The following is a 26,063-nucleotide window of genomic DNA, read 5'->3' on the forward strand; positions in this document are numbered from 1 at the left end:
CTGGGGAGCGGTAGGGGGGAGTGTGGGGTATCACCGCTGATCTGAACATGAGGCAGCCAGGAGGCAGATGCTCCGGAAGACGAGAAGCAGGATGAGAGTCAGGAGGCAGCGGAAGATGGCATTTCTCTCACACCTCTATGAGCAGCCGCATCCTAATGCAAGCTAATCCCTCTATCAGCCTCTCACCTCACCTGGTCCTATCTCTCCAGTAGCGGCACTGTGACAAAATGGAAGGCTGCGTTTAGAGATACGCGCCACGCTCTGTATCGGCCGGGTCGGACCGGCGCAGTGGAGCTCGGAGCGCTGTGCAGCCACAGGGATCACGTCAGGGTTGTCACCGTCCTGCCTTTTCTCTCTCTCTCTCTCACACACACACACACACACACACACACACACACACACACACACACACACACACACACACACACACACACACACACACACAGAGAGAGACACAAGAACACACACTCCCGCTGACTTTTTTCTTCCTCCACTCAGCAGCATGTCGCAAACCAAGCGCTGATTACTGATTCGCAGGGCGCTTGTACAGACGGAGGCATGCATTCAGCTGGTATGTAGACGCTGCAGAGACTCGCACTGCGTATCCTAATTTCACTTCCAGTTTCTAATGTTATCAGTAATGTTTTATTTATAAATGATCAGCAAATAAATGTGGTCAGCCCAAGAGAAAAGCACCAACTGTCTGCTTTTAACAAGAACCAAACCAAAAATTGTCCATTATTTTACCTCAGGTTGTCTAGAAGTTTAGGTGGAGAATTGTTTCAGTTCTATTCAGAAATACTTTATTGATCCCAAATGGAATTTAAATGTTGTTGTAGCTCAAATCACAAGTTTCTTCAAAGGCTTATTGTAGATGGTGATGGCTGTGGACATCTTATCGATTCAGGGGAACAACTCACTCGTGATTTTTGCAATTCTGTCAGATTAAAAACATTTTGCGTTGGTATTTTACACCATTTGAAAGAGACAAAAAAGCAATTCCAAGCAAAATATTAAATGAACTATTCTCTGCATGGTGACGGAGACTGTGCACACTGCAAACTGAAATACTTTCAAAATCACTTTCAACACAGAAAAAGCACGGTGATGGTAGTATCATGCTGCCAGGTATAATGTGCTCCACACCTCCCTCTTTGTCCTTTGCTGTATTCACTTACTGCTGCTAATGTAATAAAATATGTGTGGTCTATTCAGAGGACACAAAAGCATTTTTAGAGAAGACCAATAAAAACATCATTAATGTCTGCAATAATGTGGAAAATGCTTTAAAAAAAAAACCTGAAGCTATTAATTAATTATAATTTGTTTGCATTAAAAAAATATTTAAAAATGAGTCACTAAGCTGACTGTAGGCTATGGGCCAGAAGAAAGATGCTGGAGTAAGCCCTGCTTCAATTTACACCCAAGATTGAGTTGCTTGAGTCCTTTTATCCTTTTTGCAAAAATATTTACATTAATTAAATGACATATTTTTAAACTACAAATTTGACATGATTACATGGTGTTTGACAATTTGTTGTAACTATGTACTAACTCCCTTTTGACTACCGTTAAGCAAATACATCTATCATTATAGATATATAGACATAGCAAGTCAAGTCTAATTCCTATGTTCCAAACTAAACGACCTTTTGTGTAAAGTTTTATATTTTAAGAAATTTTAATACAAAATATTTACCCTTTTTTACTATATTTCTGTTCTAAACGTCACCCATACAACATAAAAATGAAAATGGCATCTCTTTTATCTAAAGTATTGTTTATTTTTTAGAGGCGTTGCAATGCCTTTATTTTTGTTTTCATGGTACCAGTGGTAGCTTTAAGATACTTTTTAGGAGTCCGGAAGAAGTGAAAAATAAAACTGACGTCTACAGCACGAGCCATGATTGTAACTTACCCTGAAAAAGCGAAATAAATAAATAAATAAATAAATAAATGTTCCACAAACAAGCAGAGAGGCAATTCAATGAAATACAGCACGCGCCTTAATCCACATGAACAAAAATGGCTCCGGAAATATTAAATGTCCCGCAGCGAGGTGAGACCAACATACAAGCGCCAGCTGGCCACTGTGTATCGACAGACGGAAATAGGAGTTATAAAACCTCAGCATCATCCGCAGAGCTCGGAGATGCTGCTGCCTGGCTAAAACACGGACTCCCCTCAGCCTCCTCGCGTCACTTCAAACGGGAGGTAAACATACGGGGCCGCAACCAGAACGTAAACACCCCTTATGCTGCTATCACGTATTTATGAAGCCAGGAGGAAAAGGGAGAAGCCCGTCAGTCTGCTCCAACTTAATCCTATTTGAGCCTTGTTAACAACTCTTACCTTGTCCCTGCTCCTTTGTCCTGTTGCGGTCGGTGTTTCTGCCGGATATCGGTGTGTATTCTCAGTATATTCGTGTATCTGGGACTCGGGTGTGCGCTGGTGCTGATGGTGAGCCGCAGCTTCGGTCCCTCCGCTCGGCTTGTGGTGCTGAAGTGGACAGCGCTTCGAGCAGCTCCGGGAACAAAAACCCTTATATGGGCTTCTCCGCCCTCGTCACAGAGCATAGCGCCCTCTGTCAGAGCGGAGGAGCGCCTACAGCACAGAGGTGACATTGAGCACAACGAGTAAATTATTCCAATTTTAACGACACAGGAACTTGATTTTTAGATTTTTTTATTATTATTTTGTTTTGGTTATTAATTAAATCCTTAATTAAAACTACAAAAAACAAAATCAGCATTTTCATTCGGACTTAATTTATGATGACAATAAGTCAACATCTATACCAGTGGTGCCCAAAGTCGGTCCTCGAGGGCCGGCATCCTGCATGTTTTAGTTCTCTCCCTGGTGGTAGTAACAACCTTTTCAGCATATCAGTATTCTTCTTAGGCCTCTAATGAACCATCATTGGATCCAGGTGCGATAAACCAGGAAGAGAATTAAAACATGCAGGATCCCGGCCCGACTTTGGGCACTACTGCTCTATACAGCTTGAACTCTTTTGCATGTAATCATGATATAAATGTAAAACTCAATGTGTGCTGTCGGTACTGTCTTCCCATGTATAGACAGCGAGTTGAACAAAGCTGACAAGTGAGATGTTAAAAAGTTGAGATATTGCTTTATAGAGAAACCCCAATCTAAACACTGAAGTTTAAGGTTGCAATGTGACAAAATATAAAAAGATCAAGAAGTATGAATGCTTTTATAAGGAGCTGTAACTAGAAGAACACAAAATCATGTAAGCAGAATACAAGGCACTGACTTTATTTAAGAGCAAGGGGAGAAATAATGTTTTATATATGCAAGTCAGCCTGAGAGTAACTGTAGAAGGCCACTGGTTTAAAACACTATTATAAGACACACCAGGCACGGAGCTATAGGGGTGGCTGCCCCGGCCCTGGGTCTGGAGGTGCCAGGGAGGGAGGAATGGTTTCAAGTCGCTTTAATGTCTGATTATAGACAGAGAAAGTGCGCCCTCGCCTGTTCAGAAAGGTGTATGTAATGTTAATGTTACTGTCCCTCCATGGAATATATAGTAGTCAGCCCCAGTGACTGTTTGACTCACGGTTTAGCCAATGTGCTTCCTGGGTAAAAATGAAACGAGAAACGCGGCCCAAACCGACCCCCCACCCCCTGCTCAAGTGTCCAGCAGCGTAGGTGATACACTTGAGGGGCCCGGTCATTGGCCCCGCCCCCCGGGACAATATACATGTAAAATTAAGTCACCATTGCTACAGTGATTGACAGCTCTACATGTGTCACAGAAATTAATGTACAGTATGCAACATGTATTTATGCAATATATAATATATGTATATGGTAAAACTTTAAGCACACATCACATTTAGTATTAGTTCTGGGTGAGTTGGAAGTTTAATTGAAAATATGATTTACTTTTATTCACTACAAACAGTCTTAGAAGTGAGCATCGAATCCAAATCCAGCCTTCCAGTTGTGTTGGTCCGCTATGGAAAGCTGATTTTGTCATTAATCATGATACCTGCTGTTCAAGAAATGCTGTCAAAGGCGCCACCTGGAGTTTATTAAGCAACACTACACACACAAATATCTATAATCAGAAGGAAAATATAAAGAAATGAGGGCTTATTAAGGGCTCAAAGGGGCTAAATCATTTGTCTACATAGCTATGTATGTAGTCAATATAATACTGCAATAAATACATTAAATGTCTCAAAAATGTATGTGTATGAATAAATATGTCAGTAATTTATAAAATACAAAAGTGATTAAATCTGTATATCACTGATTAAAACTCAAATTTACAATATGTTCAAATCATATCTAATGGGCTCTTCGCGCGTACGGCGCAGACGTCATATCCGCATTCTTGTTTCCGCTTTGAGTTACCGTAACAACTAGAAAAGACAAGATCGTATTTCAGGAGCAAATAAAGCAATACTATGAACATTGTTGTCTTCCAAATATAATGGGCTTTTAAGTTTTCATGGATTTCCAAGCGATCCTGAATTAAGATGGTGACTTGTAAATATTCATCGCTACCAGTTAAAGCTAACGCCGCACAGCGAAGTTTGCAACCTTCACTTCACTCCGGATCAGCTTCTTCAGCCTAAAACTACCGGGGGAGACGGATGGTAAATAAAGGAGCTGTCCCTGAGTTATTTCCATGGAATCAACTGTATTCAGAGTATGGGAGGGAACGAGTGAGCAGACCAAAGCCAGACAGCCAAGCATCTGATCCGCCTGTACACACTGCGGTAAACGCATGGTCGCAACTACATATTACTCAGGTGTATGCGAACACATCATCGGCGCGTCGCCCTCTCCAGACGGGGTTTTGACGCCCCCTCTGGTGCAGCGCCCATATGCGCTGCATGCCCACTTTTTGCGCCACTGTGTAAACGCCGTCCTATTTGAGCTCTTCACAAGAAGCATGTGAAAGTAATAAAACTAAATAACACAGAGACCTTAAGGAACACATCCATTATTTTCTAGAAGCAACAACTTTGAACCTGAACAGCTAGCTGAACTCGAACTCTGACACCAGAGCTGAACTACTTTTAAGCTATGGGGCTTGTGCTTCGGAAGCAAAGAGCCAGAACCGTAACCTCCCCAGTTACTTGGTCTCTGTTTGACACTAAAGACAATAAACACACATAATTGAAAATAAATACAAAGTAGAGTAAAAACATTGTCCGTTAGAATGAATTAAACGTTTAGATACTTAAATATCACATTTTTATAAGAAAAATGTCCGAGAATGTTGCCTACTAGCATAAGCTAAAGTTAATGTTAGTCATAACGTAAAACTCACCTTCGTATCGGTGACCGCATAACGAGGCCTACATCTTAAAACCTTTCTCCAGCGTTGGGGCTTTGGATCGAGGTACATCATTAATTGCTACCTTGGGTAAGCTATGCAAGCACCTAGTGTAAAATGTCATTGTCAACACCGGAAGTGACAGAGCTGCTTAGGTATTTGTTTCATGTCAACGATTTATGAAATATTTTTTCCTCACTATGTGTCATCATGAAATATAATGCACTACAAAACAGGATTACGGAATAATTTGAGTGGAAAAAGAGTTAACTTTTAATGTCTAAAGAACACATTTTTAACCAATTTTTACATATAATTGTTCACGTATTTTACAAATTGTTAAAATAATTAAGTAATTCCAGCTGTTTAAAGTATGTTTTTTTTTCTTTTTTTAAGTTATTACATATACTGTAGTATACCTTTTCAATGATTCCTACTGAATTGTGGACTCTGACCCTTTGCACAAAAGTCTTGAGTCCTAGCTAGTTAGCTATCTAGTTAGTTAGCTATCTAGTTGGTTAGCTAGACAAATAGCTAGATAATTTTTCAGGGTTTTGTTTAAAAGTGGTGATATACTTTTTGAACTCCAGGTGGCACTAATTAAAGCTTGTATACATAAACCTTGTAATAGCGGAAAATAAACATAACAAAGGCGGGTCTTAACCGCACTTTTTAGACACCAGCGGCCACCACAAAGCACCCAAATGAATTTTGAAGCGGCTTTCCACATTTCCGTCCCTTCACTTAGGATTTTTTTCCCGAGGGTATTCTTCATTGGTCCGTAAGCTGCGCACACTACTGCCGCATGACGGGCTGTAAGGAGTGGTCCATAGCAGGAGCAGGCTCCCCCTGGGTCACTGCGAGTGCAGCCTGCTCCGGTAGGAGGCTGGGGTCAGTCAAGATGGCTGTGGTTGTACTCAAGAGACGGAGTGAACTCAGAACCACTGGGGGAACAAGCAAGAACAGAAGAAACAAGATTTAAAACGCCGACTTACAGCTTGGCTGACCGCAAAGAGGGAGATACTAACAAACGAAGTGTAACTGTAGAAGCCTCTGATGGGATTTGTGCTGGACTCACTGGGTCTAAGAGCAGGCAAGGCACAGTGCTGGTCCAACCAGGAGAGAGTGGATCGACACAGGTCTTCCACGCTCGCCGTGGAAACCATCCCATTGTAGGACTCGAACAGAGGCTCAATGATGATACTGAACTGACACTGAGCTAAGGAAGGGCACGTTTCAGTATCGGGATTCAATCTTGTCAATGAATCCCACCATATTTACAAACCTGGCCAGATGTCAAACATTTCTCAGTGTCTAACGACCTACACATCTGGCATGTTGCGCCTGAAGACATTCACACCAATTTAACCGACAAGTCAATAATTTGTAGAATAAAGTGAATTAAAAGCACAAGCAGTTCATCTTAAATCATAGTGTATGGAATAAGATGTACAAAGGTACATCAGATTAACTAATAGTTTTACCAGGAAACATGATCGCATTATCGTTTATAATTTGTAAATAAATGTTCAGATCAAGAAGTTGTTGTTTTGTACTTTAGAAATGCGGAAGTAGTAAACCTGATAATGGTGCTATATGCTTTATTATTAATTTTGTATTATGAGTTTATTTTTTTTCATGCTAGTCAGCGTATCATGCAACAAAGGCACAATGGGAGCAGGACTTTTTTTACAGCAGATCCATGCTAAGCTAAAATATGCAGCATGCGATTTTGCACAGCACTGCAAAATGATTTGTTTCTTGGACTTATTTCACATTTTACTTCTGAATTTCTCAGAAGCAGACAACAAAGAGGACATGTTTAAACTTCATCGGCTTGTTAGATTCAAAGCCAATCGACAACCAGCATCATGCCGGTTCAAAGACGTTTCTGTGCTGATTTAGTTTCACAGATCTTAATATTAAATGCCTGAGGGGCAAAAAAAATAAATCAAAAAGTGACCTTGACCATTCTCCCAACTCCCGCAAAGGCGAACTCAGATGTGAACCTGCTCATTTTTGTTTTACAAGCTATAGATGTTTCATAAAACATCTTACTGCACAGGTGCCTCTGGCAGCAAAGTTTGAAATTCAGAATTTTTTTAGCTTCGGTCTTTGATGTTATCTTTGTGGTATGTTTTATTAAATATATTGAGTTGAGAAGATCCCGAGTTCATTAATTATTTCACACTTGGATTCAGTATTTTTTTTTAAAGAGTAGCATTGACTTTTGCAGGAAAAATGGTGAATTAAATTAAAAATCATTCAAATATTAATCAACTTTTTAGAAGTCAAATGAAAGAAAAGCGATAATATGATACAGTTTGACACAACCGACACTTTGAGGACATTTCTGATCTCGGCACCACTGATCGGCATAAAACCTAAATAAAACACTCTCAGGCGTGCGGTGACAAAATATAAATGACTACAAAAAATATATTCACTTTTGTGAGGCGCCGCGTCGCATTCAGATCCCAATTTTTAAAAAAAACTCAATTCATTCATAAGGATACGATCCAGAACTTCCAGTTCTGCAGAGTCTGAGCCCGGACGTACTCTCTGAACTTTTGCCTCATGTAGTCAAAGCGCTGCCGTGTGATGGGGACACCTGTGGCTGGGAGCTGCTGCTGGCAAGCACTGCACAAAACACACACCAACACACACGGAGTCAACAGAGCAGCGTGACCCATCTTCATGACAGCAGGGTAAGAAGAACGAGGAACATCGAGGGAATGAGCCACAGTCTTGAATAAGCATGTCTAATCCTGGCTGATCAGGAAGTGAGGAAGCACACAATCAGAGGCCGATGCTGAGTAAACGTCTCACTTGATGGCAGAGTTCAGGTGCTGGATCTCCTCTCGGAGTCTCTGGACCTCCTCGTGCAGCTGAGCTCTCTCCTGCTGCATCTTGCTGATGTACTCGGCAGTCTTCTGCAGCGTCGTGGCTTTGCTGATCTGTGCCGGCACGCAGACAGATTACAACCCGCGACGCAACACCGCGTAACTATTTACAATGCCATTAGCGCTTCTGTTAACATGGGGAGATGTACTTCACCAGGCCGCTCCGGCGCTCTTGACCCTTCGACGGCCTCACTGGTAAATGCAGCTGCGTCATTCGTTCAGCGTACCTTTATGCTCGGCTGGGAGCTGAGCGTCGTCACCAGGTTATGTAAAGTGTTGAATCCCAGTTTGATGTTGAAACGTCTCTTTTGCTCGGCAGAGATGTGAGTTATCCTCCTGGTCTCCGTTTGCTGCAGGCAGCACAGAAACGTAGATCACATTTCAAATCTCATGTTCCCAAAACCTTCCTACGTGTGCAGCAAAGAAGAAAAAGACTAGAACATTCCAAGTTCTATATTAATATAAATAAATGCCTTATTTAACATGTAAACATTACAAAATGTCCCACCTTGTTAGACTCCAGCTTTCCTTGTCCTGAGAGGCCGGACTGCGGGGAGCCGGGATTGGAGGCTTTGTCCAGAGGGTTTGGTGGAGAGATCTGGCCTGGATGAGCACTGAACTGAACTAAAAGAAATAACATTGACCTTTAAGTTTAGCTTCAACACACAAATAACATTCTGAATTTGACTTTAATTATTGACAAAATGAATCAGATTAATTGTGACTAATCGATTACTAAAATAATCGTCAACCAATTTAGAAAGAGAAAAAAAAAACTCCAATTAGACACCTTTTGCTGTCCAATAACTGAGTAAACTAAAAATAATCAACAGATTAGCCTTACACTGTAATGATGCTAAGTCGAGCAGAAAGGCCTGAGATTTTCACATGTTGATGTGAGAAAGATGTTTTTTTTCACTGCATATCCATCCTTTGATACAAATGATCGAGCTTCTCACTAAAGGAATGCTTTGTTATTGCATTTTAGGCAATGAACTGTTTATTTTCTTAATTTAAAATTATTTGAATTATGTGCATCTTTTATGTATTTTTAAAATCATACACAATAGGCTTAAGTGGTTCAATGAAAGATCTGCAAAGTGTGTAAATTTTTTATGTGATTATTCTATAAATCATGACTAAAATAACTATATCCAGCCTTATCAGAATCAAACTAATATGATTTGTTGATATATTGCTAGCTTTTTCCCCACATTTCCTTGAGCTAAATGTTAACATTTAATCATTTATTTGAAAATTCAGCTTGAATGTCCTTGGAAAAGTGAGATATGTAAGGGCGTACCGGTCAGGCTGCTCCTGTCTGTCGCGTAGAGGGGAACAGGTGACAGTTTCTCGGTCTTGGGAACCAGCAGGGCGGCGGCGCTGTTGGTGGACCCGTGGGTGAGAAGAGCGGACACCGCTGAGCCTCTCGAGGTGCTGGCGCGCGGCGCGCTGTGGCCAAGCGGAGGCGTCATCACTGTAGGCCAACCTGCTCCGTGCTGCAGTGTCGAGGAAACGCCGCCAACTGGAGCGGCCCGGCTTGTCTGCTGAACAACACATGTTTTCTGATGAGAAAGAGAACACCAGAGCAAATCCATTTGATTATGTCTAAACTAGAAAGACTTTTGACGTTACATTAAGAGCCAAAGTACTACAGAACAAATCTGCTGACAAGAGTGTGACTTTTAAGCATTTTGTGACGCTTTAATACTACAGAAAGCTAACAGTAATGAAGTGCTAACGAATACAGAAAACAGAAGCACACAAAATGTGCCGATGAATTTTTGGTGACGAAACACTGTTTCAAGAAAATTATAATATATATTTCTCATTTAAAATAAACCCACTGCTACTAATATCAGGAAGTCTAGAATTCCTATCTTATTTATTGGAAAGAGTAAAAAGTACAGAAATTATTCAGTTAGCAGGTCTGTTGAGTTTCCAAAGCAATGAAAGACGGACTGCTATTTTTGATATTTGAAATCTTGCTGAACAAAATCAGTCTTTAATCTTAAACTGCACTAAATAAAACCAAGCTAAAATAGATTAAGCTAATATAAGCTAGGCTAAAAACTAAGACAAGCCAAATTGTCTTAGTTAAATAAACTAGATGACAAATTACTATAAATTTAGATCATTAAGATGAACTAAGACAAGAAAAACTAAGCAAAACAAAGCTAACGTAGGCTCAACTAAACTTAGCTAAGGTGAAATACGCTTTGCTAGAAAACTGTTAACTAAAGCTAAGTAAAATTAAGCATAACATAAGATAACACAATTTAACATGAGATTAACTAAAATTAACTTAAACTAAGCAAAACAAATGTACAATATAAACTAGGCTAAATTAAAACAGTGACTGTTGAATGTGTGTGTGTGTGTGTGTGTGTGTGTGTGTGTGTGTGTGTGTGTGGGTGTGTGTGTGTGTGTGTGTGTGTGCACATGTGAAGGAAGAACAGTCGCTGTTCAGCTTCATGGGGACTTGACATTGAGAGCATATGCTTCTTGATAAAGATGCCTTTGGCTTTGCTTTCAAAGAATACAACCAAAAATAATGACAAATTAAAATGGGATCATCTAACATGAGCTCAGTTAAACTAATTTCACTTATTTATGATAAACTAAATTATTAATAGCTAATCTAATCATAACAAATGTAGCATAAACTAGACCAACATAAGCTAAGCTAATTTAAAATAGGGTAAGTTATAGGATATGCTAAACGATGTGCTGAAATAAAGTAAACTCAACCAAACAACACTAGTAGTTTGGTTGAAGCTTAACTTAGTAAAGTTAGGCCACTTTACTATGCGGGACTAACCATCCATTTAAAGCTCTAGTTGACATATTATTATTTTACAACAAAAAGCCTAATATTTTGCTGAGCACTGTCTCTTCTTTGCTACATCCTTTCTAACATTTAGCAGGATTTAAGAGAAATTACCTAATGCCAGACCTCCTTTGTAAAAGAAAAAATAAAACAAAAAAAACCCTAAATTTTACATTTAGGAGTTAATGTCTGAACATGAGCTTACAAGCTGAAGGTCTTGACTGCACAAAGTAAGACATGTTCAGTTAAGCTAACCCATGCTAACAACCATTTAGCTATGAGTTATAATCAAAATGGATCTCTGTATTTGAAATATGAGTTTTAAACAATTCCTGTTACGTCTATTTATCTCTGTGCAAAACAGGAGATACAGAAACATTTATTTAAGGCTTACCACAGAGCTCTTAGATGTTGACCTCTGACCTTTAGTTGTCATCAGAGAGGTGCTATTAAATCCAAGCGTTGGTTTTCCTATAAAAACAGAGAAAATTATCCATTGTGCGCTTCACTATAAGCTGTTATCAGAAGTGAAGCAGTTGTTTGAATTAGCTCACTGTCATGTGTGCTGGAGGAAAGCAGCTTAGCCAGGCAGCTGGTGGGGATGGGGGCAGTGGATTGGGGGTTGGAGGGCAAATCGGGGGACCCAGCTGTCCGCAGGCCTCCTGTCTTCTGCTTGTGTTTCCCCCTGACCCCTGAAACAACCAGCTGCTCCGGGACAGACAGGCAGTGGGTTGCTGTGACAGGAGCCAGCGCTGCGTGGACCGGGTCCGACGCGGCGGCCGGGTAACTGAGAGAGTGGCAGTGGGTCTGGGAGTACGGGTCCACCGCCGGAGAGTAGGTATGAGCCTGGTACACGGAGCCCTGGGCTCCCATGGTGGAGGCCGTGTGAGTGATAACGGTGGAGGTCACGTTCGTCGTTGTGTAGAACCCAAACTTGTGACACGGCAGCGGGTGCAGGAAAGGAACGCTTGCAGAGACAGGCTGCTCTGCGTTACTAGTGTATGCCGTAGACGCAGACGCATCGTGGTACGACTGATGTCCGTACGACATGGCTCCGGACGCCATGCTGGACGTATGGTACTCGCCACAGTCCTGGCTAGCCCTGGTCTGCTCTGAGCGAGGGCTGGATGTAGAGGGCTGGGCTAGACTGTCAGAAGACAGAGTAGGCTGCAGGGGGAAGGGGAAGACTCAAAGTTAACATTTGTTCTTAATAAAACTCTCCACAAAGTGCTGTAACCAGCAGAACCACCTGAGACAGCTGGGTGTCGATAAGAAGCTGAGGGGCCGTCACAACAGGAGAGGGAACGGGAGCATAAGCTGTGCTGGGTGGACCGTCAAAGTAGCTACAGTCGGCAAACCCACTCTGGTGAGTGGGCTGACCTCGGTAGTTCAGAAAGATATCTGGGAACACAGGAACAGAGTTTATTAGACAGCCATACTTCCCATATTACAAATTACTTTTATCTGGGAAACATCGAGGTAGGGATGTGATGTTTTATAATGTAATGTTTCTCTTTTGTGCTGAAACAATAAAAATTGTGTTTAAAAAAACAAACATTTTTTTCCAATTTGCCAGAATGCTCGGAAAGTGGAACAGTGCCCTCTGGAGGACAAACTGAGTATGACAGTATTACTGAAAAATAATGATCTACCACTTTCTCCAGTCACTGGTTGCTGAAGCATTCACAAAAAGCTGTGGATATAAAATATCTACACTCTATGTTCATGTTTATTTTGTGATGAACAAAATGAGACCATGATAGTGTATTCTGTCTGACTCGAAAGAAAGAAAGAAAGAAAGAAAGAAAGAAAGCAAGAAAGAAAGAAAGAAAGAAAGAAAGAAAGAAAGAAAAAAGAAAGAAAGAAAGAAAGAAGGAAAAAAAGAAAAAAAAGAAAGAAAGAAGGAAAAAAAGAAAGAAAGAAAAAAAAAGAAAGAAAGAAAGAAATAAAGAAAGAAGGAAAAAAAGAAAGAAAGAAAAAAAAGAAAGAAAGAAAGAAAAAGAAAGAAAGAAAGAAAGAAAGAAAGAAAGAGAGAGAGACACAAGCAAATCTGTTGGAAGGAAAAACAGAAAAAACCCGTAACGACCTGGCTTCCTAAGAATGAGAAACATGAAACAAAACTTTGTCAAAGTGTTTTTTGATTAAATATAAATCAAAAAACACTTTGTTGAAGTGTCGCTCTGTCCTCCCACAAGATTTTAGGAGATTTTAGACATGCCTGGATGTAATACTCAAAACAGAATATTGTTTTTCAACTCTGCTTAATCCAGACATCTCATGGTATATTTGAGATCTTCGGTAAAGCACATTGCAGCATCCTTTGAGTCTGATAAGTGATTTACAAACATCTCAAAGAATTTGAAATCAGCCATTCTTACTTCACAGTTGTGTCCAAATTTTTTAAGTACTTAATGGACATAAAATTAACTTTTTTTTGTTCATTACAAAACATAATATCAATTTTTTACACTTTGGTACAAAGGAGATCTGTCAGTCATTCTGGATCCACAACATGAAAAGCGCCTTCATTTGTTAGCCGTATTGATTGCTTTCTATTTTTAGGCTATCGTCAGAAATAGCAACCGGATTTGGGTCATTCTGTCTTTGAAAGTATTTACGTAGGTTTAACAAACGGCTGACCAAGTCTGGTCTTGAGTAAAATTCACTGGACGCTTGTGGTCCAGCTTACTACAAAACTATGATGGCATCAGAAGGTGAGATAAAATAAGGAGCAACACTTCATGCTGAAACATTTTCGGTTTTAAAAATGGTTTTATTTTGTCAGGGAAATGTCTTTAAAAATGTAAAAATTATTTAAAAAAAAAAAAAAAAGCCCTGTGGCCACCGTCCAGATTTGTACCGTTCTTGAACTGCAGTGGGAGGCCACACAAAATCCCCCCAGGTGCTGAAAATGGCCTGTGGACCTGCACTTTGGACACCTACGGTCTAGATTTGTCAAACTGATAAGACCCTTACCTAACCAGCTTCAAGAAAAACAACAACAGGTAATAATTAAACACTAAGACATCACATGTTGCGGTTGCACGGAGATTTGCTGGCAAACAAATAAATCGCCGAATAAACAGAGGAATAAGAAGGGAGTACCTGGGATGTCCATGAAGTCATCCATACTGGGCTGCAGCGGCGTCAGGCCCGGCTGGATCATGTCAGCATTGCTTGTGTATGCTAAAGGGAGAACGCAGACAAAATGAAATCATTCACTAAAAGGCGTGCTCCTTATTTTCACACGACGGTATCAATTGTTAAACTCATCACCGAGACAAACAACGTTAAACAGAAACGATTAAATCAGTCTGTAAGCTAATTTAATCTGTTAGTAAATAAATAACAACATATTGATCATAACTACACCACATTTTATCCCTTTGACCAACCACAGACTGAATTAAAACACGTTAAAATGTTAACTTTGATGGTTTTCTAAAACAAATTCTCACACAGAGAACAGAACCAGCCTTCTTTATTTAGTCCTTTTAAAGGAGCAGTATTAAAGATTATCAGGATATTTTGTGGCACTATTGTGATAACGATGAAAATCATGATAAAAATATACATATTTATTTTTAGGAAACTGTATGACTGTGACTTCATAGCTCCACAAACACAAATAAACACAAATAGGCTTCTTCAAACATGACTCAGAAGAAATTCAACTTCACAATTTAACACCCTAAAATTGGGGCTCTGTCTCTTTAAGAAACTCCTGCTCTTTCTGACACTCCGCCTTCAGCACGTCATCACATCTAAGTGCTGCTGCTGGTAGTTTGAAGGAGCTGAGTGAAGTGATCTATGATGCAGAAGCTCGGCTGGGAAGCTGGAGCTCCAGGAAGGCACCGCTTGGTTGCCCCAGGAAAGAATCAAAGCAACACTCCATTTATGTGCAAAGATAACACGATGAAAAGCTTATTTTACATAATACTGCTCCTGTAACGTCCTGACTCAGATGCTGCTACCCCAACAGATGAATGTCGACGGCTTCACTGTTTCAACAATATCCGAGTTATTTCCAAGAAGAACCGTTAAAACAAAAAAAGATAACCCACATACTTTTTCTGTTTTAATGCTGCTTTGTCATGAAAAATAAAAGCAAAGATTACCGCTGTCAATCAGACGGCGCTAGAGACGGTGCGTGTCTCCACAAACTTTGCCTGTTTGGTGCTTTCCTCTCAACTAGCCCCTTTTTTTTTTTTTTTTGAGGGACAATTTTGTTTATAAATACTTTTAAATTCACTTAATTTGTAGTTTTATTTATGTTTTTTAGATATTTCGAATGTCTTCTAGATCCAGTGTTATCCAGTGTTTCATTAGAATTTAAAGTTTATTTCTCTTTAAGAATGTGTTCTTGCATCATTATTTTTGCCACTATCATTATATCACTTAAAAATGGTCTCGAAACAACATTATCATTTATCACAATAACTTCTGGAACAATTTATCGTCCTGCAAAATTTCATGACAGGCCTAATTATGCTTGACACACAATCACATAACACCATGACGACCTCTAAAACTTAATCCCTAAACACCCCTCAGTTTTACACAAATTCATTTCGAAAGTCTCCAGATGTGGACAACCAACTCACTGTTGTGTCTGTCGCTGGTCCAGGGACAGGGTTTCTGGGTCATGGTGAACAGCGTGTCGGAGATGTCGGACAGAAGGCAGTCCAGGTCAAACATGTGGGCCTCTACGGGGGCGACTTCAGGTTGCTGGTAGGAGTGACTGGACCATCTGTCCAGCTTGGCCTGGCAGGTCTGCCCCTGCAGCACAGCAGGAGAAAGATGGAGAAACGTCATCAGAAGCCAAGACGCAAACGAGCAGAGGCCAGAGCGATGCGATGATGACTCTCATGAAAATTGAACTAGAGGATTTAGAATGTCATCATGATATTTTGTGGTGATGTTGTGACAGTGCTGAAAACTTTGATGGAAAACTATTTAATACTTCTCTTTTACGTAACTTTATGACTGTGTTGACTGGCGACCTGTCCAGGGTGAACCCCACCTCTCGCCCGGAACGTTAGCTGGAGAGGCACCAGCAACCCTCCTGACCCCACTAAGGGACAAGGGTGTAAAGAAAATGGATGGATGGATGGATGGATGACTGTGACTGCATGGCACAGCATTCATAATTCCACAAACACAAATATCGTCCTTGAAAAATATTCCTGTTATCGATAAGCTTCTACTCTGTGGGTAGATTGGTGGTCTTGTGATCGGAAGGTTGTAGGTTCGATTCCAGCTTCCTCCTGCCACATGTCGATGTGCCTCTGGGCAAAGCACTTAACCCCAAACTGCCTACCGATCTGCGCATTGGTGTATAAATGTGTGAATAAGTGAATGTGACTCCAGTGCAAAGAGCTTTGAGTGGTTAAGAAGATCAGAAAAGCCTGATATAAGTTCAGTCCATTTACAAAGTGTGATTTACTTCACTCTGCTGCACAGTAACTGCATTTAGTCATATTTTCAAATGTACTGATATTTATTAATGCAGTGCACATTTTTTTATATACCAACAATGACTGAACTCTATCATGACAATAATAAACCAAAATTCCTAACATGATGCGATAAATTATAAACGATACGATAAATGTCCACCTCTAATCTGAACTAAGAAATAATTCTTAGTTGCAAAATTACTTTAACTCATGATAACAAAAACTAAAACTCAACATATTTGAATACATGCATTACAAAAAAGATTTACAATTGAATATCCTTTTACAAACAAAACTACACTCCGCCCCCCTTTATAGCACCAGTCGGTTAAAAACGCTTTATGTTAAAGAGCCGCCGTATTCTGGAAAGCAAGTAAAACTTACAGAAAATACAGCTCATGACTCGGTCCGCTCCCTCTGCACACAGCGCTTTATTTCACCCTGATCGTCTTTGTCATCTTCAGCCACCAAGCCCAGACCCGGAGCCAGTCTTATAGGGAAGCCCAGATTGAGCCGGAAGCTCCTTTGATTACGTTTGAGACATCCCCTCTGAGAAGATTGGTGAGTTTTGCATGCACATGCATGTGTTTGTGTGTGTGTTTGTGAAGCCCATTATGAACAAAAAAAAAAAAATGACACATTGTCAAAAAACACAAGGCCCCCAACAGGTTATCATTATGTGGTTTCATTTTGACGTCTCAACATTTCGAAACCGGCGACAGCCTTTTGTCCCTGACCTAATTCTGGGAGCTGCACACACGTGCATGCAAACAGGAAGACCCGGCCAGTCAAACTGCGCCCGGTTAAATAGGGATAACACACACACACACACGCGCACGCGCATACGTAGGAACCTCAAAATTTCCTACTTCTGATAGCACGCATGTTTTGGGTTCCCTGCATCTGAGTGGTACCTCGTAATAAAGACCACGTCCAAAAAAAATGAAACGAAAGAAGAACGAACAAAGATTCATCTTCCATCTCTGTTTCATTCAGTGTAACTGGATTCATAGATTGAACTTATCAATCAACATCATATTTGCAAAAAACAGCCTCTGGTTTGATCTCGAATCACTTCAGGTGATTTTAGATGAGGCCCGTGAGGAAGAATCACTGGAGCCAAATTTCAAGTCATGAAACCACAACATGTGGAATTTGCTTAAAAGAAAGAAAGAAGAAACTATGGTTGACATCATGACCATTCTAGAAGCTTTATTTTAAATTTTTTTTATCTCAAATCACTTGAGTTTTACTTTGGATAATAGGTTCACCCTGAAAAATTATTCATTTTCATTTATAAAACCTCAAATCAACACGTAATTTTCCTCTTTTCTTGCCTCCTTTTCTGAGCTGGTGGTCATCCTGAGCAACAGTCTGACTGAACGGCCTACCCTGCCCAGGCGATCGCAGCTTTTCAGCCCTGATTACAGAGAGCTAGAATCTCTGAATCACTGGAGCAGAAATGATGACATCAACAAATTATTAGCAATTTTATGCTATGAAACACACTTCTGAAGCCGAAGAACATTATACCCCCAACGGTCTTATGCAACTGCCCCCGCCCCTATTAGTTTTCAGACTTTCAGCATCAACAAATCTCTCTGCAAGAGACGTTGCTAACATCAAGAAAAAATAAGCAAGGATTTTATTTTACAAAAACGATTTACATTTCTCAGTCTTAATATTTGGTTAGTTGCACTCATTTTATCGTAATTCGATTTCTTTCTAGAGCAAAAGTTTCACAACATGATCTAACTTATTTTACCTTTTTTAAAAATGTAGATGTGTCTATTCCTTAATTAAATAATCAAAAGGAATCATTTTTGGCAATTAGACCACGAAAATCTTAAGTTTACAAAAATAACCCTGTGTAAAGGAGGAATCTAGAGGTGGTTCTTGAGCGCAATTGTTTTGACTCAAAAATCGATTATGAATCGAAAGGTTGGCTTTAAAAATCGGATTCAAATCATGAGATAATAAACGATTTCCACCCCTAGAATATAAACTTTTAGCTTTTCTGTTTTTGGTTTTCTGCCTCCCTCCAAACATTATAAATATGTTCATGAAATACAACTCTAGATTTGTTCACGATTCCCAAAACTAATGGGAGTGATCTTTTTTTTTTTTTTTGCACTTGCCTTTGCGAAATAGTTTAAACAGCCAGATTGCAAGATATTTGTTGGATTCTAAAACACAACTTCTACTCCATAAAACTGGAAATAAATAAAAAAAAAACTTGGCTCTATAGATTTTGGCCAAATTAAAACAGAGACCTAGTGAGATGAAAGACCGAAAAACTCTAGTTTGATGGAACAAAAATAGATGTTTGGTTTCGCTTGTGTGTTTTTCCAGCCTCTGGTTGTAACCGGTGGATGGCCAGATAACACATGGCAGCGTAGAGCAGCGATCTTTGACCAGCTGCTGATATGTCCCCTTTTAAGTGCCGTGCAGAGTCTGATCGCACGGACGCTAGGAGACAGACTCATTACCGGAGCGTTCTTAATTTTTAACTCAGCTAAACGGAGCCTCTCAGCGCCGGAGGGGAAGCTCAGTTTATCCGCCGCCGCTTCATTCACAGGACTGAGCCGTCATTCATGAGGTTCCCTCCTGCTTCTTTGCCGAATTACATCTGCACTTTGGGTTTCTGCATCCTATGGCGTCACGAACAAACTCGCAGCACCTCTGCTGCTCAAGTCTGACAAAAGCCCTGCTGCAAGTAGGTCACATTTAAAAAAAAGGAAGAAAAAAAAAGAGACATTACATTTTGAAGCAATTTCACTTGAATGAAGATTAAAACCCCCCTAAAAAGGGACGAGAGGTGTTGAGAGTTCCTGGTAATCACTGTGTCAATTACCTACAAATGTCAGGCTATGACGCACGGCTCAAGTGTTGTTTTGTTTTTTTGCCCCTGCGGATCCTTTTTTTCTAGTTTCTATCTAGTTAACAGAAGGAGACTCGTTCCTCATGTTCTTATAATGCATTCAGGTGCGAATAATAACGAAGCAGGTCACCGGCCCACGCAAAGCGGACCGGGTCAGACAGCCGGCTTCAGCCTCGGATGGTCAAAAAAAAATAAAATAAAATCGATGTCCCTCTACCTTGATGCACTTACAAGACAAACAGAAAGACACGCAGGAGCAAGAATAGACAATGACTTGTCAGATCAGATGGCATACCTCCTGCAGCATCGACAGGATGTCATCCTTTTTCTTCTGAAGCTGCAAAACAGAAACAGAGAAGCGTTACAGTCTGATTTACAATAAGTGAGTCTGACAGTCGACACAAAGAACAAAAAAAATGACCCTTTCCAGTTCTTTAATGGCAGAGAAAGCAGACAAGTTTTCCTGCAGAGCAAATAATATGCAAATAATATTCAGAATTGAGAAATCTGAAAATAAAAATTGAGAAATTTATATATATATATATATACACACACATATTAGAATTTCTCAATTTTTATTTTATTTTTTAGTTATTTTTCCAACATTAGGGCATTTAGCAGCGCGGACACCAGGATGATTGCCAGCGTTAAGATACTCCTCCTGGCTCTGATTGGTTGTTTCAGAGCGGTGCATTTCTGCATATGGCAGTAGGACCACAGGGTGAAAGCAGCTTGATTTTCTTCAAAGATTTTCAGTTTCATGTTACAACGCAGTGACAGTTTTAGCAAACTTTTTTTAAAAATAATAATTACATTAATAACAAATTGAAAATGTAATGAGGCATCCAGGATTGTATCATCTATCCAGGCTTGTGTTTACTCCATTACATACTGATAACTGAGTATAATTTAGGACAAACAAAGAAAAAAATAACTCTGCAACTCCCAGATTTCTAAGCCGAACATATGGAAACACATGGAGCCGACTCACACTCACCCTTTTCTTATAATAAATCCTCCACTTGTGGTACTCCTTAATCACCACTTCAATCCTCCTCTTCCAGTAGCTGCCCTCCAAAATGATTGCCTGTTGTTCCAACACCGGAGAAATCCAATGTTCAACAGAGAAGGAAAGCTAACCACCACTCAATTCATTTGAATCGCTCACCTCAGGCTTTCGGTGAGCTTCTGCCTCTGAGCCTTCCAGCGGCGTGACGAACCCGCACACCGGGTTCTTCCTCTTCTCCACATCTGAGGGTAAAACATACAGAGCAGGTATGTTTTAGGTTTTAGCTTGAGCTAACCAGCATTATACTGTAAAAAAGACATTTATGTGCAATCTGGTAAGAGCCAAAAACATCACGGGATTCCAACCCAGGTCTGAAAGGCAACAGTGATGCCAGCTGTGAAAAGACACAAGAACAATTTACTGAACATACATTAGAGTATACGTTCAGATGAGACCAAAAGTACCTTTTGAAAATTGACAATCTTTAAGTATAAATTAAACATACTTTTCATTAAAGCTACATTTTTCTATTAAAAATGGTTTCCTTTGTTTATTAATATCCTAATTTTAAATGTCCTGTGTCACTGCAAAAAAACAACTAAATTTTGCCACAAAATTTTATTACACTTGCAATAACACAAAACTAACTTACAAATAACTTTTCAGCAACAATTAAGAGCTTGTTTTAAGTCAATAATTCCCTGTTATTGATTAAAAAAGTACTAGTCCAACTGCTACTTATAATATGGGAAACATTTCTTGTTATAAGTGAAATAATCTGCCAGTGGAACTGGTACTTTTTTGATGATTATTAATTAGTTATTGACTTAAAACAAGCTCTGATATCTTGCAGAAAAGTTACTTGTAAATAAGTTCCGTCTTATTTTAAAGTGGGCAAAGATATTAGCACTAGAAATCAGACCAAATAAGATTTTTTGGGGGGTTTTGCAGTTCCGTTAATGTATGTGGAAAAATTATAGCAATTAACAGAAATTAATCGTAATTAATCTATATACTGAGCTTCACTTAGGGATAAAAGTTCCTAAGATAAATGGGTTTTTCAATTATAGTCCAATTTATTGAATGCGTCTGTATATAAATGTCTGGCTTCAACGTATTCTGAGGTTGTATTATATTTTCACTGAAACAATCACTTCCACTAGTTCAGGAAACAACTTTCTACTAACATGTAAGATGTAAATCATGTTTGTTAATTTAGTGTCAGATATGTTTGACGTCTCTTTGTGTTTTTGTTGGTCATCTGCAAGAAGCATTGTATTTTTCATGAACAGCATCCATCCATATTTCTCAAGCTAAAGCTGTGCATGGATCACTCTACCATGTTCTCAGAAGGTTTCCAGGGCACGGTTTATTCCTTCGCTACATGTGTAGACCGAGGAGCTATTTTTACTCCAAGAGGCAAGAGATTCCGGTCTGACCTGCAGGCGCCGGGACGACCTGAAGGCAGAATCCTCTGTAAACCACACCTCAACTTTCAGCTAGCATCGCCTGGCCGTCACAGCAAAGACAAGAAACAAAAAACTCTCCCGCTAAACTCACAACCAGTCAATAATTTCAATTTTTGCTTGAAGGTTATTGATTGCCATCGTGTCAAAAAAAATCCATGTTTAATCTTTTTATCCATCTTGCATATTTAAAAAAAAAAAATCCAATTCCACCTGTCTGAGAAAGATCTACAAAGAGCTATCCGTTACTTTTAACAAGTCAGGCTATGTGATAGAGGTGAGATATGTCAGTCCCTGTTGCCCTGTGACTTGTTTGCAGCACTGATGAAGTGATGATGTCCAGCACAAATTTAAAGGCAACGCCTTTTGTGCAACACCTTCAGAGCACAAAGGCAACATTCCACACACATATTACAAAGACATTCAGGGTTCTGAGTACAGGTCCGTCTGCGGTCCTGAACTGTCCCCACCGGTTGAAAAGAAAGATGATTTAAGACTCTACAAGGTTGCACGTGTTCCTGGAAAAGAAAATGTTTTTCAAGTATTATGAAAAGGAGAGGAAACATTTTAAAAGGCAGGTAAAGTGCTTTGTTTTTTTTTTTTTGTTTTTTTTTCTCGTGGTATTTGTTGTATTCCTGGAATCCAGTATAGAGCAGTGAAACAGTTTTCATACCATTAACTCAAAATTTTCACCGTTTGGTGAATTTTAAGAGGATTTTATGACACACAGCGGCCTTGTCATAATTCAGATGAGCTGCAGTGTGTTCTTACACTATTGATACACTGATACACTTTTTTCACTTCCGATACCGATATCTGAGATTTAGTATCCGATACAGAAAAACAGTGCTGAATTGACTTAAAACTTTTTTTTAAACACAGACATAAATGAACAGAATTAAACATTTATTTGATAAACCTGCACTAGTACAGCACATTTAAATACACCAATAGCTGGTCGAACATGTAAAAACAAATTTAATTTGTTCAGTCAATACAATTAGCATAATGTGACGGTGCGGTGAGAAGTTGGACAAGGAGTTAGCAGCGGCGGTTAGCCACGCTAACCCGAAACAGAAGGCGCACTTTAACTTTATTTCACTTCGTCCACGTAAAGCCAGATATCCACAGTTATGGTCTCATACATGAGAAGAGTAACGACAGTTTACCGCTCTGCACCTCATCATCACCGATGTTTCTCCTCCCTACAACGCGGAAGACGAGTTCTTATTCTGTACAGTAGTACAACCAAGGAAAAAGGGAATAGGCGCCCCCTTGTGGTGATCCCTACTCATCTCTAGGAACCAAGCAGTATAATGACTGTTAGAATAACAGCCAATGTAAAATAAATAATGAAGAAACTGAAGTTGACAAATAGAATGGGTTAACTATCTTGGTCAAACATGTAATAATAAACTGCAGCAAACCTTTCAAATGGTTCAGAAAGTTACATTAAGAATTCTACATATAATCTAAAATAAATAAAGCCTGACATCGCTCAGAGCACAAAGCATAGAATTAGACTGAATAGATCTATCTGCCCTGATGAATCAGGCACACTGTCACATTACTCGATCTGGAATTTTTTTTTTTTCCAATATCGGGACCAACACAGATATTAATATTGGATCAGTGCATCGCCATCTTCAACAGACTGCTTGTGTTGGAAATGTGGCAAATTTCCAATGTGACTGAATTAAATGAGCCAAAATTCCTCCATGGTAAAACAAACAAACAAACAAAAAAGCAAAAACGGTATAAATAAAATTGAAAACAGGAAATCGTTTTTCACAGCTCTGTGTTAGATGGCCTGTCCGCTTTTATTTTCCTAATCTCTCACTTTATAATGGGCAGCAGGTGGGAGCGGAAGAGAGGACGTGCAGACTCACACTGAATGAACCATGCTCTCCATATTGCGTTGTTCAGACGGATCTTATCCCTCCAAAGCAAGCGCAGGCCCTTGAACGACTTCCATTTGGGAGAGACTATTTTCCCACTGTGGTGGAGCAAAGAAGAAAAAAAAAAGAAAGAAAAAAGTGAAATATGAGTTACATCTTAAAGAAGAAGAATGCTGAAAAACAAACTGTTGCCTGACTGTCTCCCCCCTGCGGGAAACCTGTCCTGAATTTGACTAATAGCACCCGATTGACTGCTTTCTCAGTACTCAGACAGGATGTTTGCCCCTTTCTTTTTTTTTACTCTAGGATCCCTCCGCCTGCAGAGTGCTGAGAAAAGCGCTGCTAATGTGAGGTGCTCCAGGTGTTGCTAGGAAGCCCAGCGAATCATTATCAACATGCTTTTAGTGGGTTAAAATGTCTGCAAGTTATTTTCTGAAAACTCATTTAATCTGCTTTGTGGGCAGGACAGTGGATAGACTAAACATATTACAGATTACAGTTGATTTTCTGTAATATTTTAGCTTTTCGAGTAAATCTATATTTGGAGTTTAGCATTTTCTGCAAAAGACCAGCTGAATTTCTTATATTAGTGACTGCAATATGTAGCTGCATCATTAAACAAGCAGCTGTGAGCCTTAAATTAAAGAAAAGAAAAGAAATAAACGGCAGTGGGGCTTCATTACATGACCTTTCCCCCTTTGCCTCAGTTTCTCTGTAATCTTTCCATTCCTGCCAACTGGATTCAAAGTCCAGTTTACAGTGAAGACTTTCCAGGCTGTTGTGTAAGAGACACATCTACAAGCCTCAGTTATCAGTTTTAAAGGGGAAATCTGTTGGAAAACATACTTTTATGCAGACTTTCTTCACTGCAGGTTGCTTGAGGCGCTTTGATACATTTGTGATAAAGCTTGGAGTCATTTTTAGTCTGCAGAATACTTTCTCCATTTCATTGGAAGAGCTGAATTTAAAACTGAGAATGCGTGTTAATAAAGCGGGTGGTTCAGGTTATGTGAGATTCAGCACTAAAGTGCACACAAATCACTTTTCTATGGTCAATAATCTGTGAGCTCAGGTTAGGTGATGACCCGGTCCCGTGACCAGGCTGCAGAACTCACCTGTAAGCCAGAGACATGCACTCGAACAGCCGGGTGAGAGTGGGGTCGATGCTCAGGCTCCCGGAGTGGTACCGGTAGGTCTGGCACCACGTCCTGTTCACCGTGTCGAAGTCGTACCGCAGCGAGCCGCCGCTCTTCCTGCGGCGCGCCGCAGAGTCGCTGTGCGGCGACGACACCATGAAGTGTCCGCTGTGGATCACCTGGGTGCGGGCGAAAGAGCCGGGCGCGGGTTCGACTCCCGTCGGACGAGCAGGACCCCCCTCCGGTTCCGAGTCCGACTCAGAGGAGTCCTGCAGCCGCGCGGCCGAACACACGCTGCCGTTTCTCGCCATGGCATGCAGCGGCTCTGCCTCTCTCCCCCTCCAACCCGCGCTGGATGATCCTACCTGACCAGGGTGGACTCCTTCCAGCAGCAGCGACCGCACACCTCTGCGCTCTGGGCGGGAGCACGGCAGTGTCAGAGCAGACTGTCGGCGTGTCAACTTCCTGATCCGTAAAGTCTTCACGCGAAAACAACTCGGAGGATCTTTAAGGGTCCAAAATGCTGCGCCATTAATTATTAGTCATGATCAAAACAGTGTCTCAAATACTGACCTACAGTGCTATGCCGTCTATTTTTGGCAGGGCTGGAATTTTATTTATTTTATTAATTTTATAGAATTATCGTACTATTTGACGATACAAGTACTGGTTATGTACTTGCAAATGTGCAAGTCTCCATGTTGATTCCAAAAAGATAATTTTCAAGTAGTTGTAAGTTAATAAATAATCCAACTTTAGAATAAAGCAAACATGCAATGTGTGATGCACTGGTTATTTAGTTCAGTGCTCCAAATTTAACATAACTCTTAAACCTTCACCTGTTTTCTTTTGAAATTTTTTCCACACATTCTGATTCTGAACATATAAATGAATTATGAGCTACAGTCTCATATATTAGGAACTTCAAAATAAAGTTTATGTAGAACTAATGCTTAAATCTTTTTTAGCATGTTCACCACTTAAACTCACATTAGCCTTTTGTTATATTGCAAGAGATTAAAGCCAAATGGGACAAACTATTTATCAGAACAATTTTTTACCCTGAACTTTTTTTTTCCAGTGTTCTTTATGTGGGGTATAGTGACATCTAGGGGCAAGAACTCAAATCCAAGTACATTACTCATCTTGTTAAACATTTATCACGAG

General features: G+C 40.1%; 1 protein-coding gene across 1 annotated transcript; it reads right to left on the bottom strand.

Moving 5' to 3' along the window:
- Window positions 1–3,254: 3,254 nt before the first annotated feature.
- Window positions 3,255–26,018, bottom strand: mlxipl (MLX interacting protein like). Its single transcript, XM_088012278.1, has 17 exons — window positions 24,876–26,018; window positions 23,752–23,858; window positions 20,556–20,638; window positions 20,385–20,474; window positions 19,683–19,724; window positions 15,652–15,826; window positions 14,153–14,233; window positions 12,297–12,448; window positions 11,602–12,214; window positions 11,442–11,518; window positions 9,521–9,761; window positions 8,726–8,841; window positions 8,445–8,567; window positions 8,144–8,271; window positions 7,831–7,954; window positions 6,393–6,522; window positions 3,255–6,258 (listed from the first exon to the last, which is right to left on the bottom strand). The coding sequence occupies exons 1-17, from the start codon at window positions 25,205–25,207 to the stop codon at window positions 6,110–6,112; spliced, it is 2,763 nt and encodes a 920-aa protein (XP_087868404.1). The 5' UTR covers window positions 25,208–26,018; the 3' UTR covers window positions 3,255–6,109.
- Between the last annotated feature and the right edge of the window lie 45 nt (window positions 26,019–26,063).

This window comes from Poecilia mexicana, unplaced genomic scaffold (assembly GCF_051168715.1).
Source record: "Poecilia mexicana isolate PSO_F unplaced genomic scaffold, ASM5116871v1 scaffold_14, whole genome shotgun sequence".
Classification (NCBI taxonomy): Eukaryota; Metazoa; Chordata; class Actinopteri; order Cyprinodontiformes; family Poeciliidae; genus Poecilia; species Poecilia mexicana.